The sequence below is a fragment of the Kogia breviceps genome, chromosome 15, assembly GCF_026419965.1.
Source record: "Kogia breviceps isolate mKogBre1 chromosome 15, mKogBre1 haplotype 1, whole genome shotgun sequence".
In the NCBI taxonomy this organism is placed as follows: domain Eukaryota; kingdom Metazoa; phylum Chordata; class Mammalia; order Artiodactyla; family Physeteridae; genus Kogia; species Kogia breviceps.
In genome coordinates, this window is record NC_081324.1 from 38767703 (window position 1) to 38786106 (window position 18404).

The 18404-nt window shown below is 54.7% G+C and overlaps 1 protein-coding gene across 50 annotated transcripts in view; it reads left to right on the forward strand.

Annotated features, from left to right (window-relative positions):
- The window catches only part of CELF4 (CUGBP Elav-like family member 4), a 298654-nt gene that overhangs the window by 62873 nt on the left and 217377 nt on the right, over positions 1-18404 (forward strand). For 43 of the 50 annotated variants that reach the window (XR_010837035.1, XR_010837034.1, XR_010837036.1 and 40 more), the window contains exon 2: positions 14213-14295. Coding sequence is in view for 38 of the 50 variants with exons in the window: in XM_067015847.1 (XP_066871948.1) it covers positions 14213-14295 (83 nt within the window). In the remaining 12 variants the exon portion in view is untranslated. Of the gene's footprint in view, positions 1-13980; positions 14097-14212; positions 14296-18404 lie in introns of those variants that run through there. The other 7 variants (XM_067015851.1, XM_067015855.1, XM_067015853.1 and 4 more) reach the window with 3 other exon arrangements.

Here is an 18404-nt window from a genome sequence, read left to right on the forward strand (position 1 = left end):
AGCTTAGGCAAGACAAAGCAAAGGTCTAAAGGAAATGTCTAGAAAGCCAAGAGAAAGGGTAAAACCTGAGGATGCAAAGACTGAGAAATGGGCAGCTACGGAGTCAGGCCCATCACGGAGGTGATAAGGTTAAGCCTCAGGTTGGCTCCCCCCGGCCCTGGGTCCCCGCAAAACCCCCTTCTCAGCCCACTCCAGCTGACCCCACTCTGCCAGGCGGGGACGGGGTGCTACCTGGACTCGGCCCCCGCCCACGCCCGTGCGTCTCTTCTTCCTGTTCCCTTCCACTTGATGCAAAGCCTTGGAGACACTCCTCCATCTGCTGAGTGTCCGCTCCCTGCACGCTTTGTCTGGGGCTTTCCACACTGGCCACCAAACACCAGCCTGCTCACCCCTCCTCAGGGCTGCCCGGGGCTCCACAACCCTCTCAGAGGCTTGCCCTCCCAGAGGCCGGGCAGTGGACCTGAGCTGTTTCTCTCACTGACCAGCTGTGTGCTCTCGGGAGGAGTGCCTCACCTTGACCTACAGACGCGTCCCATACCTCCTCAGTAAAAGAACAATGTACACCCCCTGCTCCCTCACCACCCCCCATTCAGTCACTGATGAGTTCATATGCGCTAGGACCCACTTTGTGCCAGGACTGTGCTGATGCTGGGGACACCGACTCATGGGATCTCAAACCCATTTCACAAAAAGGAAACTGAGGGCCAGAGAGATCTGGTGACTTGCTGGAGGCTGTGGTTTACCTATCAAGAGATTGCCTTCAGTCGGCATTCTAATGCCAAACCAGTGTGCATTTCTAACCCTGTGCTGGCTGTCACCATGCCAGGCCCTGTGCCAGGAGCAGGGCTTACCAGGGTCCGTGGTGGACGGGTCAGCCCCGCCATCAGGGAGCTCACAGGGTCCTTGAGAGAAGTCAGTGAGGTACATGGCTGAGAGTGCCCCATCCACAGCCATCCCCTCCTCACGAGGGTGGAGTAGTCCGTGCCCACCCTCAGGGGGTGCCCACCCCTCCTCTGCCCTCCCCTCACAACACTGCCAGGTCCTGCACTGCTCTTGCGTGAGACACCCCCAGTCTCCCTCTCCCCAACCCTCCCAGCCCACGTTCCCAGGTCTTAACAATCCCTCTCACAAAAGAAACAATTGACACTGAGGTGCCTCTCTGGGGAAGCATGAAGCCAGCTCTTTGTCACCCAGGTCCCTGCCAGCTCATTACTGCCTCCTGTCATTAGCATATTAGATACACGAGGTAAACAAAACACACATCCCAGACTTTCAATGCCAGCCATCTGTCACTCTGCCCCCAGCGTGCTGGCCGGTGCCGGGGCAGGAAGCACACACGAGGTCCACGTCTGTGTGAGTGTTTGTGGCAGGGAGGATGTGCAGGTCCCATGCAAGGAAAGCAGACATCACCAGACAGCATAAATGCCAAAGCTATTTTTCACACTGTAGGGAATCTTTAGCATCACATCACAACTGCTGCTACTGAAAATGGTAGCAATAGTAATCCCCTCCATTAATGATATGCCAGGCGCTCTGCTGGACACCCACTACTCCAGCAGATAAGTGTCCTTATCCCCATTTCCCGGGGAAGGAGCCTGAGGCCCAGGGGGCTACGCAAACTTCTAGCATAAGACAGAGGCTGCTGTCAGAACCAGATCCACCTCCCGCTGAGGTCAGTCGAAGCCCTCTCCCCGGACTCCAGACATCCTGCTGATGGAAACAATCAGGCCACAGGGGTTAAATGGTTTTCCCAGAGGCACCAGCTGGCTGACGACAGAAACCAGGGGGTCAGATGTCACTGTTGTTTCGAGATGGAAAAAAATGGTATATCCTGGAGTAGTCAGGATGGGAATTCAATAGATGGACAGGAGAGAATATGGGGTCCCAGCCATGAGGCCAAAAAAGAAAAGAAGGAAGGAGGAAGGGAGAGAGAGGATGCTGAAAGTTGGGGGGGGGGAGAGAAAGGAAAGAAAGAGAGAAACAAGGGAAGAAAGGAAGGGAGGAAGTAAAGAGAGGAAGAAGAAAGGAAGAACAGACAAAGGGGAAAACCAAGAAAAGGTGCTAGGGAAGGTGTCTGGAGGAGCTTTGAAGGGGCTGGCATTCTCAGGGGCTCCAGCCTCCTAAACCACTTGGGGGGCCCCAAACTCACCCTGCTGCCCATGCCTCTTCACCTTTGCCCATGCAGAGCCCTTTTCCCAGCACATCCTTCCCTAGAGGCCATGCTGGGTTTAAGACTCAGGCAGCCTTGCACTGATTCTCCCCAGGGCAGAGCTGAGTATCCTCCTCCATGAGGGGCAGAGCCCATGATTCAGGTCACAGGCCCTGCAGGCAGCCTGCCCCAGCTCACAGCCCAGTTCCACCATGGACCTGGCCATAAGACTTCGGGCAAGTCTTTCATCTTTGGGTGCCTCAGTTTCCTTACCTGTAAAAGGGGGATAATAGTACTATTTTATAGAGTTATTGTATTAAATGAGACCATACATGTAAAACACTCAGAACAATGCCCAACATATAACCCCAAATCCCTAAGCATTTGCTTTTATCATTTGTGCCACTGATGAGCCCTACACAAACCTCAGCTTAGTGGGTATGCTTGTTGCAGATATATCACCTGGCCTTGCAAGTGTATTTAGCCAGCGTCTTCTTCAAAGCAGGGGGTATGTCTTTCATCCTTTGGCAAATGGGAGACTATCAATAAATGGTTGTAGAATGAATGAATGAGTGAGCCATCTTTCACTCCATCCACAGAGGAAAGTACCCTGATCCCAGTCACATGGTTTGTTGAGTCTTGAGTACCAGTCAACTGATTAGTTCGTTCAGTCTTCTTTCTTGGTGGGTTCTGTGGACATGTGAGTGGGTCTCTGGGAAAAGAAGACATAGAACTGAATGCCAGGCTCTGTCCCACCCACCCCCCATATGTCATCTTCCCCATTTGCCAACTGCCTTTCACCACCTAGGGCACTACCTGTAGGTCAGCAATGAAGAAAGGGTGACGGTGCATGGCTCTTGCCTCTTCCCAGGATCAGGGACAGCTGACTCTAAAGCAAAAGCCAGAGCCCCCCACCCACCCCTCCTAAACTGTGAACGATATCTCTGCTAGGCTCGCGGGCTTGAGGGATTGACTCACTGAAACCAGCATCTTAAATACATTTGCTGACTACTCCCTTGCCACAGTCCTCAGATTAAATATTGCTAAATGCCTGTGATTGAACCTATCTTACTGACGTTGGGTGAAGCCTAAAGCCTGGCCAGAAGAGTGGCTTAAGTGGCCGAGATCATGAGGGAAAGCCTCCTCCACCTAGAGCTGGACCATGGCCTGCCTGGACTGAGTGAGATTGTTTTTCTGCTTTTAAAAAGAAAATCACATTTTCCAAACATTGATCCTGTAATATAGGACTCCTGGCTATTGGTCTTTTCCAAATAGTCTGTCTTGGATGCCGAGGTTGGAATTTCTTGATTGGTGTGCTTCTATTTTTTTGTTGTTGTTGTTCTTTAAGTGAATTAGGGTCTATTAGGAAGGAGCCGGAGAAGAGAGGTGAGATTAATTCACCTCACCTGGAGGGTCCTGGCTGCCCATTTGAAATCAAAGAAGGGTGGCACACCCTCCCTTCCTAATTCTGAGCAGTTCAACTGATCTTGTGAGGCCCCCATCTCGGGGCTTGGTCGGGGATACGGGACGAGAGGCTGCAGTCTAGTTGAGGAGACAGAGTTCCCACAGATGAGAACAGCAGAACACTGTTCAACTAAGCACGTGTTTTTATGTTTCAGACACTTGGATGTGGAAGGGCTCATTGGGAGGAGAGTCAGCACAGGTTGGGAAGCTGGGGAGGGTTCCGATGGTGGGGGAATCTAGTAGAGGACCCAGGCGCAGGGAAGGCGTGCCGGTGGGGGGAAGAGCAGGGGCAAAGGCCCAGGAGTGACAGGGACACCCACTGTGGGGGAGCGTGGTTCAGGGTGACAGACGAAGGGACAAAGGGACTCGTCAGCTCCCTGCCTTGTGCGTCTGCTTACCTCTCCTTCCATGGAAGAAAGGAGTCAGAGAGGCTGACCGCCCCACCACAGAGCATATCATGCGGGTAGAGAGCTGTCTCTGTGGGTATGCTGGGGACATTTCCAGGCTGGGGTCCCGAGGTTCCAGGGTCATACCAAGGAGGGATTCCTCCACACATCCCTCTGCACGGGGAAGGGGATGCTACTAGGGGAAATGACACCCCCTCCCCGCCAATTTGTAGCTGTCCAACCACCATATAAAGCTCCAACAAGGGGAATTCTATACAACTCACAAAGCATTCACTGAGCTCCCTCTGTGGGCATAAGACCTGCACACGTCCAGCAAATGCTGGGGTCACTGGGGGCTCAGATCCCGCACCGTGTCCTTCCTGCACACTGAGGAATCAGTCCGAGGCCAGCAGCATGGCGGAAGTAAGCCAGCGAGGCTCTGCATTTCCGGCCAAACAGGCAAGGAGAGAGAGGCGATCGCAGGCAGGCAGGAGTGGAGATGGGCAGGCAGAGGGCAGAGGCAGAGACCAGGGAGGTGCTTTGCTTCTCAAATCAGTTATATGGGCCTTGCTTTCTCAGAGGCTCTGCCTGTTGTCCATCTCCCGCAGTTTAGCCATTGGTGGGGATACACCAATGAGACCCCAGAGCCCCTCTCGCGTGGTGCTCGGTGAGCAGTGGTCCCTTCCCAGGGAGTCATGCCCAGCTTCTCAGCAGGTGCACCCTGATCTGAGAAAATTCAAAACAGGAAGATCTGAACTCCCAGGCCAGGTTCGTTAGAAGGGGACACAGTTCGGTTTCTCGGCTCTAGCGTTTATCCTGGTATTTGTATGAGGAACAAATGCCCCACATGCATTTCAAATCCAGCCTTGGTGCTCAGACAGATCGCTCTGTGGAGAAGCCCGAGACCTGACTTTCACACTGGAGACGCCACCGGGGGTAGAGGGAGGTCAGGTGCATGGGGTCCAGGGAGGCCCCAGAGACCTCAGCTCTCTCCACCTGGGTCCTTGGAGGAAGAGAATGAGGTCATCCCTGAGCCCGTCCCCCCAAATCCCAGCCATGGGGTGGGGGTGTGGAGGGAGAACATCTCCCGTCAGGGCCCCCAAGGTCCCCACTCACACCTCCTGACACACTGCCCAGGGCCTTGGGAGGGGATGACAGGAACTGAGCCCCAAACCAGGTCTCTGCTTCACCACCAGGCAAGTCACACTGGCCCCCTTGGTTGTCAGATGCTGATAACACCGCTGTCTACTCTAAGGTACAAGCATCATGAGCTCACGGGCATGACAGCACAGTGGCAAGTAAAAGCTCTCTGTGTGAATGAAAGGGACCAGTTTGTGCTGTCCTGGGGACCCGCAGGTGCTGCCAGCCTAGAGCAGGGGCACAAGGGCAGCCCCTTGGCTGTGGGAACAAAAGCCAGCATGTGTCACGAAGCAGGTTGTACTTGTCTTGTTGGGCCTTAGAAAGGCTGACACTTTCCCTGGGCCCGTCCCCAACCCCTGAGCCTCACGGGCCCATCAGCCCAGCCACAGACCGAGAACTCTTTGTTGAGAAAGGGGAGAGGCCATCAGTATGTCATGTCCACTTTTTGTCCTTTTTCACAGTGCCATAAAGATGTTGCAGCCGGCACCAGACATGAAATTCTCCAGCACTGAGGGTATGAACAAGGGTAACTGGCAGGGACAGACCCTTGGCAAAGGCCCGCCCGCTGGTCCATCCTCTGAGGTCTGAGCCAATTAGGTCCCTGGGTCTGAACTTACTGGGCCCTGGCCAGGGCCCCCAGGAAGAGAAAGAGAGGGCTGGTCCTGTCCCCTGGGGCTTCCCAGTCTAGGTCTGGGGATGTTCGCCAGTCCCACGCCCATCTGTATCTTGTGGCCGCCAAGGGCAGGAAGGCCGAGACTCACAGTGAGCCGGGTCCAATTCCCCACATCACACAACGAGCTTAACTCTGAGAAACTCTTGAACTTGGAGTTCACCTGCAGCTCAAACTCCTCTAGAGCTTCTGGTGTAAAGAGAGTCGACGCAGGAGGGCAGTGCTGAGCCCGAAAGCAGGCTGTGGGCTGAGGGTGGGGTTTCAGCACTGGAGGGCCCGGAAGAAAGGAGCAGGCCAGCAGCCCTGATTCACTGGCTGAGGGCACCATCCATCTCCCTCTCCTGCCAGCCGCCCCATCATCCCCACCCCCCAGGCCTCCTCAGAGGAAGATGGATGGCTCCTTCTACCTCTGAGGGCCTAAGCCGGAGGGCAGACATCCCATCCCAGACCCTCTCCACACACGGCTTCCCCTGAGGTCAGCCATCTGTCCCCAGCCTTGCATCTCACTGTCACCCAGCCAGGGCCAGATTGGAGTTTAACAACCACTGCATTCAACGACGTCTGTTCCTGGGGCTGAGGTCAGGTGGGTGGGAGGACCCTGGAGTTAGCTGTTCCCGTAGTAGAATATTTCCACGTGGGCAAACACACACCGCCCAGAAGACACTGGGGAGGCCACCTTTGCCCACCCAGACCATGGGGGACAGAGGTAGACAAAGATGTGTAGACAAAGATGTGTCTTCTAACTGCCAAATGAGAGGGACCATTGCTAAGGGCTTTAAGAGATGTTGGGGTTGGTGTAGTCAAGGAAGACTTCCTGGAGGAGGGGAGGCTTAGTCTCTCCTAGGACATGTGGGCTCCAAAGGAAGGAGACATGGAAGAGGTAGTGGGGGAAAGGGTACTGTTCTGAGGCTTGGACTCCCCCGATGCAGGTGGAGAAGAAAGAGTCAGAGTCACGTTCTGTGGGTGAGCAATCATTGTCCTTCTCTTATGGAGAGAGGAGAACATCAGCAGAGAACTCCCTGGGGAAAGGGGGAGGGAGGGAGTATAGTCCAGGTAGAAAGGCCTGGAGGGACTGGAATGGCCATGATGGGTCCTGGGGAGATTCTGGCAGAAGCGTCACCCCTTGGCCAGGCACTGGGAAACAGTGGCAGAGACAGTGGCAGGGCCAGCCCCATGGTTTCTTTCTCTGCCTGTTACCAGGAGCTCACAGATTCTCAAGGCTCTCAGAGATTAGAAGAGGAGACGAGGCTTACCCCTGGGGCAAGCCATAAGCAGTGGTCAAGGGTACAGCCACATAGGAATCCACAGAAGCTGAGACCACAAGGCCATGGTAGGCTCTTAGGGCCTCACTGAAGAGCAGGACCCAAGCGGTGGGTCTTGAGGAGGTGCAAACCTGGGGCAGGCCCAGAGGTGGGGGGACATTCCCAGAGGAAGAGCATATATGTGAAGAACTGCTCTGCAGCTGTCTCTCCCACACGAGGGAAGGGGGCATCTGCCCCAGAAGGCACTGGGGAGGCCGCCCTCACCCACCCACACCATCGGGGACAGAGGCTCGATGGCGGCACTCACATGGCCTCGGAACACCAGCAACCCTCTTTCCAGGGAAACTGGAAGACATCCCCTCTCCCCCTCCCTCTATCCACCCACACACAGTCTGCCTTAATTTCTCTGCAGTGGGGCCCACGTCCGTTTTGTAAACCCTGGGATGAGGAATGATGCTCTGAGGGTGGGGTTCCAGGCTCCATGGCAGGTGGATGGGTGGAGATTCAGGGCAAAGAAAGTCACTCTGAACAGGGAGCCTCTCCTTGACCCTTAGGTCTGGCTGATTGGTGGGTTTCCTTCTCCCTTCCTGTTCTCCCCCCCCCCACACACACACACCCAGCTTCCTCTCACTTCCTCCAGGCCAGCCCAGTGCAGGGCCTGAGGATCTGATGTTTTATTAAAGTCCAGATCTTCCTATTCTAGGGCCACCTTCCTCTGGCTAATTCTGTAATTCAATTAGTAGGAAGCCACGGCCGGGCTGGGGTGGGAGGAGGTAGCGCTTCGGGAGCCTTCCTTTCCGTGATGATTACACCCCAGGCTTCAGCCCTGTTCAGAGTTGGGCAGGAAATTGTACTTCCTTCACTTCACAATGACAAGGGCCTTTTATCCCCACACACGGGGGCTTTGTAAATTACTGCCATCTCCGTGCAATTAATTCTGCTGCGCTGTGTTTTTTCCCTCGTGTGGGAGAGGGCACCCGCCCACCTTCTCAGGAATCAGCAGCGCCCCCTGCATCATCAGCCCAGGCTGCCCTGCTGGAGGAGGGTGTCTGCCACCCACCCACCTGTGCCCTAGCCGGCAACGCCCCCTCTGCCTGCCTCCCCCAGCTGGCTTAACCTCCCCTGGCCCTACACTTCTCCTCCTCCCTCTCCTTCTCTGCCCCCAGTGCTTCCTGATCTCTCTTCAGCACCCCAAACCCCCAGTCGTGGTCCCCCCACCCTCTTCAGTTCCTTGGGCTAGAAGCTTCCGTTTCCATAAAGCTTCAGTTCTGTTTAGAAGACTCTGTCTCCACCCTTCACGGAGCTGACAGTCTATTCAGAGACACAAGACATGAAAAGGACCAACAGAAGGATGGGTAAATAAGAACAGTGAGGGGCTTTCCTGGTGGCGCAGTGGTTGAGAGTCCGCCTGCCGATGCAGGGGACACGGGTTCGTGCCCCGGTCCGGGAAGATCCCACATGCCGCGGAGTGGCTGGGCCCGTGAGCCATGGCCTCTGAGCCTGCGCGTCTGGAGCCTGCGCTCCGCAACGGGAGAGGCCACAACAGTGAAAAAAAAAAAAAAGAACAGTGAGTGGGAAAGGGTCAGAAGGCAGAGCATGAGGAAATGCGAGGGTGGACCAGTGTCCAGTGCACACAGTAGAACCGGGAGCAGCAGAGACGAGGCAGGTCAGGGTGGGCCAGAGGGGTCCACCTCATTCAGGGAGGCCAGGCCATCAGCAGCTGGTGGCAGCACTGGGGTGTGACTTTTCTGCAAGTGTGACATTTCCCTGCCCCCATGCCCACCCCAATGATCTCCCAAGTCCAGTCCTGCTCTGCCAGGCTGCAATTAATTCTATTCCACCAGGTCAGTGCTAGAAAGCGCTGACCCTGAGGCCGGGAGAGTCCAGTGATGAGCTGGTGCTGGGAGAACCATCCCAGACACTGGGACAGGACGGGGAAGGCGGGAGCTGAGGGGCGAGGCTGGACCTCACCCAAAGGTTCTCAAGTCACTTCTGCGCCTTTTCACCTCAGATCCCGCCATCAGCGCCACACAGCCGGTTGGGCCTCAGGAGACCTGGAGGGTGAGACAGGTGTGGGGGGAGGGTGGGCCTCTGTGCTCCATCATGGATTCTATCCCCCCCAGACAGCAACTTCTGGGACTCAGGGCCACAGGACCCAAATGAATACCATTTACAGCTTGCTGGGTGGAGAGAATCTACTTCAACTCCCAGAGCTCAGAGGAAGCTTTGAGGCAGGGCCATAGCAGGACCCACCCATGATAATTTCCCTCATGAAGAACCTGCCAGGAAGCTAATGTCCAGTGATCTTCTTCCGTGCCCTCAGAACGGGCTGTGGGTCCTGCATCCTGCCTGGCTCACCCATTTCCACCCACCCCCTTTTCACTCCATCTTCCCCTCTTAGCAAAGTTTTTTTTTTTTCTTTAAAGTTAATTATATAAATGATACATGCTGGGTCTAAATGTGTCAAACAAAACAAAAAGTGTTAAAGTCATGGGAGACACCACCTACCCCCCATTCCTCCCTCTTTTCAGCTTGATGGGACCCTTGTAGACCTTGTGCTATGGTGTAGGCACAAATTTGGGTGCCTATGGGAGCCGGGGAGATGTCTCTGATGTATACACATGGCGTCAGCTGTTTTGCAACTTGCTTCTCCTGTCTGACAATGCGTCTTTCTGTGTTGGACATTTAGAACCATTTCATCTTTTTAATTGTTGTAGAGGATTCCACAGTTTAAGCACAAAAACATTCTGGCACTGAGAAACCTTTAGATGGTTTTCAATTTTATTGCTACTCCCAACAGCCACGGTGGACCCATGTCTCCTCCTCTTTGAGCACAAGTATATAGGCAGGGTCAGGCTTGGGAAGGGAAGTGTTGGGCCTGAAGGCAGGGAGAGATGTCTGTGCCACCAGCCCCATCCCCGGGAAGGGCGCTCCATTGTCAGACCTTCGCAAGCCTTCAGGTGCAGAGCCCGTACCACCCGCCCTGCCCACCCCCCTCTGCTGCCTTGGATCAGAATGTGGCTGCTCCCTGAGAGAACCCCATTTCCCAACTAGACTGAGAGTTCCCAAGGGGCCTCACCGGGTGTGTCTCTGGGGACACCTCAGCTCCTTACAGGAGAGGGAGCCTGGCAGATTTAGTGACTGCCGAGCTGAAGTCCCCCTGCACCGCCCTCACAGCTCAAAGCCCCCTCCTCAACTCCTAGGAGAAGTGCTGATGAGGACAGAAGTCACAGCTAGTTCAGCGAGTGTCCAGTGGGTGAGGCTTGGGAGCGCTCTCTCCCCTGGCCACCCTGGGCACCCACCTTGGCCCCCACCCAGGCCCGCTGCCCTCTACAGCACCCCGTGAAGGCAGACTCCCCTCCTGAAGCCCACCCCCCATCCCTGCCAAGCTTCCGCTCCTTCAGGCTTCTGCCCCCGGCAAGGGAGCAGATGTGGTCCCTTCAGACACACAGAGTCAGCTGTTAATAACTATGTATTGTGTCCGCCCTTTTAAAAGAGCCACAGTGAGACAGCTCTCTCCCAGTGGACTGTCAGACATGGCACCGGGCTGGCTGAAGAGATAGTTTGAGGAGGCCAGGTGGGTGGGCACCAGTTGGCCCCTGTGTAAGGCTGGTCCCTCCTCATAGAGGCGTAGAGGGACAGGAGGGACTCTGCCTCTCTGTCCCCACCCCCCCATCCACAAGAGTGACTGTGTTTACACTGTGCTCTGCGATTAGAGAGCTCTGCAGAGGTTGATAATGCTCATTGGCTAGTAAGTCTCCCCGCCAGCCTCTGAAGGGAGTTAGAGATGAGGAAACCGGGCCTCAGAAAGAGGCATCAGGAAGTGACCCCTGGCTGAGCACAGCTTCCTGTCTGGAACCACACATCAGCCTTTTCAGGGGATGATCTGATGGGGGAGAGAGCAGGATGGTGACAGTAACCATACTGTCAAGCCCTGAGCAAATGGGCTCAAGGAGGCCTTGGGGACAAGAGCCCTCCCACCAGGGCAGCCTATCAGCCCTCACCAGCAACCTCTGTCCTCCCACTATGAAGTCCAGTGTGGCTCTGTGTCCTCGGGGCCTTGATCAGCTCCCAGCACCACTGCCATGTCCCCGCACCTCCTGGCACCTCCAAAGTAGCCAAAGTGTTCAGGATTCAATGCTCTTGACAAATATGTGTTGAGCTCCTGCCCCTTTCTGGTCACCGAGAACTAAGCAGGAACAGAACAAAATCAAGTCCCGACCTCATCTGAGCCCGGGGAATCGCTAATCAAGAAACAAACACACAGTATTAACATGTCTGGGTGAGGGGTGCCAAAAAGAAGCACAAACAGGACGAGGGGTCAGAGAGCAGGCCTGCGTCCTGTGGGGGGCAGTGGGGGGAGAAGGTGCTGCGTTAAATGAGGCTGTCAGGAGAGGCATCTCTGAGGAGGTCAGGTGTGAGCGAAACCTCAAGGGAGTGAAGGAGCAGGCCGTGCAGACAGCAGGCCGGGCTCCTCCTAAGCAGAGGGAACCACCAGAGCCAAGGTCCGAGGACAGAGTATGCCTGGCGGGGCAGCGAGGCTGGAATAAGTTGGGTGAGTGAGCAGGGGAGGAATGGAAGAAGGTGAAGTCAAGGGGTGGAGATGACAGGGGAAGTCACACAGGTCCTGGGGGGTCCCTCAAAGATTCTGGTTCACAACACAGCTGTGAACGCTCTCAAAAAACACTGTAGCAGAAATGCCTGGAAGCTGGACAAAAGCAACAGATTCTTTTTTTTTTTTTTTCCTTTCTGGAGCCCTTTCCTTGTTATCCTGGTCCATGGAAACATTGTGTTCATTTTCTCTCCTTTCTCCTCCTCCTCCCTCTCCAAACCTGCCCTGACCTTGTCCTGAGCTGGCTTGCACAGTGCCTCCCAGTTGCAGGCAGGCATGGGTGGAGGACAAGGCCACTGAGGGGACAAGAGGAAAGAGGCCCTGGCAGAGGCAGGAAGCAGCACGAGGGACGACGTCATGGGGGCCTCTGACTGCTGTTCATTTTAGTCCCCCAGTGTCTCCATCAATAACCGTCTGCCACAACCAGGATGGAGGAGCGGGGAGGTGTGAGGAGGGGTGATCTGGGGTCTGGATGGGGAGGCATGAGATGGAGTGGGACAGAGGCTCCTTGGCACTCATAGCTCCTCCCAGCCTGGGACAGAGCTGGAGGCAGGGAAGGCAGAGAGCCATGGGAGCTGAGAACTCTGTCTCCCAGCTCTCTTTCCCTGCTTCCTTCTGTCTCTACATCTCCATCACACATACATTCCCTTCCATCGCCTCTCTGAAGCTAGGAGAGGAAGGGAGGCAGGACCAACTTTTACACTGGAAGAAGAAGAAGGGAGTTTTTATTGGGTGATGGAGGAGTCAGGAACTGCAGAAGATGCTGGGGGCACTCTATGTCCAGGAAAACAAATGAGAGGCCAGAGCGAGCCTGGTGACAAGGCACCAGACTGGCACCAAAAGCCTACAAGCCTCATGAGAAGAGGGCCTGGGCTCCTGGACCTGTCACAGAAACTGGCTCAAGGGCACTCAGGAAATAGTTGATAAATGTCCAGGAGGATGACCACCTGGCCAGCTGCGGGCAGTCAAGAAAGGAGGTTGATTTAAGATGAACTAGACCAGTCAAGGTTGTCCGCCGGGAAGAAGTGGATCTTGATCAGATTCTTGAAAGATGGATGGGATTGGGAGATGTGAAAATGGGGAGAGAAGGCATACCAGGTGAGGAGACTGGAAAGGGGGACAGCAAAGAAAGGAGGGCAGTGGTGAACACAGATGGTTGGGAGATCAGATCATGGGAGAGAGAGTGAAACAAGGGAGAGAAAGAAGACAGTGAGACAGAGGTGGTGGCCAGCGCCCAGGGTGCCTTCTCTGGGGCCATGGTGCCTTCTCTGGGGCCATGGTGGCTTTAGGAAGTCTGAGGCCACTATGCCCCTCCAGACGCAAGCCTGCTGCCGGCTGAAGTTGGCTTTTTGACTTTCCCTAAGACCCTAGAGCCGCCCAAGCCACACAGCCACATCTGGAGGCAGAGGAAGAGGCCCTGACACTGAGCAGTTTGAGGGAACTCCCCAAAAGTCTCTCCCACCAAGTATTCTCTTTGCCTTGTCACCATGCCTGAAGGGCCAGCATTAAAAAGTCACCGCTTGAGGGCTTCCCGGGTGGCGCAGTGGTTGAGGGTCCGCCTGCCGATGCAGGGGACACGGATTCGTGCCCCGGTCCGGGAAGATCCCACATGCCGCTGAGCGGCTGGGCCCGTGAGCCATGGCCGCTGAGCCTGCGCGTCCGGAGCCTGTGCTCCGCAACGGAAGAGGCCGCGGCGGTGAGAGGCCGCGTACCGCAAAAAAAAAAAAAAAAAAGTCACCGCTTGAGTAAGACACAGTGTTCTGTAAAATCCAGATTCCCCGGTGAGGCACTGTCAGAATCAAGCAAGGGGAAAACTGGACTGGACCTTGCAGACCACTGGATCAACCCTCTCAGTTCACACATGAGGAGACTGAGGCCAGGACAGGAGACTGCTGGAGTCACCCAGGGAATTAGAGGCAGAGCAAGAGTCTCCAAGCCCTCCAGGAGGGGTGTGAAGATATCACTGCAGATGTGACAACCGACTGGGGCAGGGGGCACATGGACAGCCCCATTCATTTTATTAGGACAGCCTGGCCTGGGGCCCTCCTTACAGATGGAGCCTTTGTTTGAAAGGCCGGGAGGGTCCCTGCATCATCCCTCCTAAGGGGCCAGAACAAGAGTTCACGATGGAGTGTAACTAGAGGTGCTGGGGTGAGGGGTGGAAGCTGCCCCTTCTGGGAGGTATTGGGGCTGGAGCTGAAACAGAACAGCATCCGGAGGGAGGCAGGCAGGCACCTGGCACGCGGACAGGAAGAGACCCGCGGGGAGAGGGGGCGTGGCGGGGAGAAGATGCAGAGTGGGGAGACTTCACCGAAGGAGCAAAATAGAAAAGCAACGAGAGAGACAAAAAGCAGACACGGGAAAACGGCGAGGCAGGAAAGCTCGAGTAGAGCGCACTGGGAGAGAAAGAGAGGTGGCGAGAGGGACCAAGAGCGGGGAGGGGCTGGAGACCGGAGGGCGGGCGGGAGGGCGCGTGGGCGGCCCGAGGGCGCCCCACTGACCCTTCTCGGCGCTTGCTTCCCTCCCCAGGCTGCGCTTTCCTCACCTACTGCGAGCGTGAGTCAGCGCTGAAGGCCCAGAGCGCGCTGCACGAGCAGAAGACTCTGCCCGGGGTAAGTGGCGCCCGCCGAGGCGCGAGCGACGGGCGCGCCGACAGGGGGCGACTTCGTGAGGCCGAGCCGCGGCGCAGCCGGCGGGGGGCTCGCGGGCCCCGGTGCGCGGCGCCGGCCTTCGCTCGGGAACTCGCGCGTCGCCCCTTGGGCCCCCAGAAGCCTCGAGGCGCGGGGCTGGAAAGCGGGCGCGTGGGCGCCGAGCTCAGACCTCGCCTGGCGGCCTGCGCACTCGGCCGTCCAGGCCCGACGGAATCCGGGCGGGGAACGAACTCGGCCGTGGCCACAAAGCTCGGGCGCGGCTCCTCCCCCGACCCACTGGGGCGCCGCCGATCGGGTTTCTCCTCCGCGCACTACCCGTGCGGGCAGCCCGGGGTGGGGACGCGGGGTGCCCGGGGCCCTGAGACCCCGGAGCTGCCTCCATTGGGCCCGCCGGGCGGCAAGGCTGCACGAACACCCACCGATAGACGTCGGACCCTCGCCGTTCCTGGGGTGGGGGCCGGGCCGGGCCGGGAGGGAGGGAGTGCCTACCCGCCCGGGCTCGGCGCCGCGAGTGAGATCACCGCGGTTTATTTAAGGAGCCAGCCCTCGTCTTTGATAAACTATCGTGCCTCAGCCCTGGTTTATAGCTTCTGTGCGGGGGAGAAGAGAATTATTTATGGCCCCCCTAACTGGGTGTGATATCAGCCATGGCTATTATCGAGGCTAGTTCATCACCATAAAATAAGAAGTGTTCCCCGGGTCAAGGGTCTGCGCGGTCTCTCCTGTGGGTTCAGAGAGATGGGGGTGGGTGCGGAAGCGGGGGAGATATGCAGCTCACCGAGTATCTAAAGATAAATGGAAAGATGTGAGTGTTTGTGGGCATAGTTTAAAGAATTTAAAAATGTACCGTGTTTAAGCTTATACAATGGACACTGCAGGGAAGCACATGTGTTCTGTATATATGCTCACCAATATTTACACATGCATGTTTACATTCTTACCAAGCAAACCGTATGTAAACACACGTTTCCATTTCTGCCCCACAGCGGGAAAGGTTAACCAGGTAGACAGAGAGAAAGCGCAACCTGGGGCGGGAGCAGTCTTCCTGTACATCAGAGATCCTTCTTTACCCGTTTAGGGGTGGGGAGGGCCTTCCTTCCATTAAGATAGCCTTTGTATTGTATTTTGGTATTTGTGATTGCAAAGCACGAGGCTGAGTCATCTTAATAACACACCCGCGGATGCAAATGTATGAAAATCGTGCACTGCACAGGTTTTTGTGTGGAGCCCAGCTCTGGCAAGGTGGCCGTTCCCCAGTTGGTTTTTCAGTGGCGCAGCTACATGCACATATATTATAGTAATTACTTTCTGGGTGCCCTCTGTAAGATGGCAGAAATATGCTCCACATCACCCCATGTTACGTGTGAAGCATAAAGCCATATTGTAAGATAATCAAAGGCTTCTGAGAAAGGTTTGTGCTGATTAATCAAGTGTTTGTGGTACTTTGTTTTGGGGGAGATTGTGATAGATATTTTAGAGCCACCCAAATGGAATAGAAAATACCACATTGTTATGGGAGGTCCTTCATCAGCTTGAGAGAGATTGCTGGGGAGTTTTGTGATGGCTAAAAGGCTGGAATTAGATGGGGAAACCGAAAGAGAAGGTGGGAGGGGGAGGCTTGGGATTTTGAAGGGGGAGAGCCTGGGGACTGGGAGAATTTCAGTAGCAAGTGTGGATTGTTCAGGATCTAACATTAACTTGTGGTTGTTTATTTTACATATAATAGAATAGCTAAATGATGGAGTGAATTAGTTCTTTAATAATTTATAGAAATACTTTGATGTTGCAGTAATTACATTAAAGGTCACATATCAAAGGTAATTTGGTTGAGCAGCTGTGATGGTTTCTCAGAAGCAATCAATACCACTGTCCGTGGTGCTGATTTCACCAAGGGGCCTGCCAGATTAAAGAAGGCTTATTACCAGGCAGAAAGGCCCAGGGGAAATCAGGAGCATGTTGGAGCGACGCGCCAGCCCCCCTTCCACCAATAATTAACACTGTTCCCCATAATCTGTGCTAATCCTTCATACTGGGAGATCCAGTGGCATTTTTCTGAAACCACAAAGACAAGCTGGGCAAGTCTGGGAGAAAGGACAAAAAAACAAACAAACCATGAATGTATGTTGGGAGGTGGGAGGGGTGAGGAGAGAGGCCAACAATGGAACTAAAACATAGCCTAGAGTCCCCTTGCGGTGCTTGGAACGCTGTCCTTTCTTCAAAGGCCTCAGGGGGAGACTCATGGCCTCAAAGACCTCATCACAATTCTCAGGGCAGGCACAGCCCACAGGGGGAGGGACAGGGAGAAAAGACAGGATTGCAGCTCCAACTTCCCAGGGCACATTGTCCCCCCACAAACTCACATGGAGATTAATGAAAAACAAAATGACCAGATTTTAAAGTGGAGTCATCTGGATTCCAGAAAGCAGAACTGGTGTTACTATTGTTGGTTGGTTCCCTTCTTTGAGATCAGAGAAAGTGAGACGCAAATGCTGGGAAGTGGCCCAAGCAAAATGCTCCACCCAACCGTATAATGGGAGTTCCCACCAGCGGAGCCAGTGCTCACAGCTGCCTGCTTGCTTAGGGGGCAAAGGGAGACCTCTTCTTGTCTGGGGTGAGCACACTAGGTGCCCTGGTGAGTGTACTCTATGTCTGACTAAGGAGAAAAAAATGGGGAAAAAAAAGAACCTGGAAACTGGTAACCTCAGCAATTTAGGCACTTTTCCAGACTTCAGAATCCATTAAAATCAAGCCATTAAAATTAGTCCTCCACTTTCTCACTGAAGAGAGAAAGAGGGGAGAAGATGGTGCAGGCAGCCCACTCTGTTTCCCAGCAAGTTACAGTGTTAGCACCCTGTTGGCGGCAAGGAACACAGTCCCATTGTTGTCCTGCGTGAGTACACGCATGCACACACACTGCCACCGTCAAAAACAGTAACAAAACAACAGAGACAGAACTAGAGACACCGCTCCCACGTGTCCCCATTTAGGGACTGGGAAGGGGAGCTGACATGTCTCTTGGGAGAAGTGGAAGCTCAGAAACCAGATCACAGTGGCTGTTTTTACCAGTCAGAGGTCAGTATCCCTCGGAACCAGCCTAACCAAAGTCTCTCAGATGACTGATGGAGTCATCCCCGGACCAGTGTTACAAATGGATTCTTGTTTTTTAATTTGACACGCCTTCAGTAGAACGAGATGACTAAACCACAAAGCCTCATCAGGGTCCCTTCGAGCAGGGTCTTCTGCCGGCACCTAGGCAGAGTGATTCCACTTCTCTAATCTCACCATCTCTCCCTGGCCCCTTGCCCTCTCCAGCCCACCTTCTTCCATTCCCAATGTTTGTTCCATCATTTATAGCGTACAGTCAACACGGTTTCTCAATTCATCAACAAGAATTTCCTGAATCTGTGCTGGGCACTGTGCTAGGTATCCAGGCAGACACAGAGATAAGAAAAATGCATCACCACCCCCTCTTGGAGCTGTCCATCAAATTGGAGACAGAAGTCACACACACATCAATGATACAAGACAGCACGTTATCATAAAATGGGTAGAGTAGAAAACAGTTCAATGATAACAGTTAATATTTATTAAGCACTCACTATCTGACAGGTGTGATGCAAGCACGTTACCTCCATTACCCCATTTTATCTTCGCAACCACCCTATAAGGAAGATATCATGAGTATCCCTCACACATGAAGAGACCTGGGATTAGAGGCATTAAGCAACTTGCTGAAGGTCACACAATTAATAAATGGCCAAGCCAAGACCAGCACCTGATCTGCTACCAAAATCCATCTCTCCTTTCTAGGGCCACCAGTTGCTTTAGGGGGGATCTGGATAACTATGGGGTGTAGGAGTTGCTCAAAAGTGTGTTCAGGACATGGGCAAGGTGGGAATAGAGAGCTGGGAGGAAGATGGGTGTGTCAGATGAGAGCGCTGCTCTGAGAACTAGCCTAGAAGACAAGGTACGCGTGACAGGTCAGGAGCCGTGAGCTAGGCCGGAGAGGTCCACTTGGAGAGCTCCCTGGGGTCTGAGTGTGCACGGGGGGCCTATTGGAAGAATCCTGT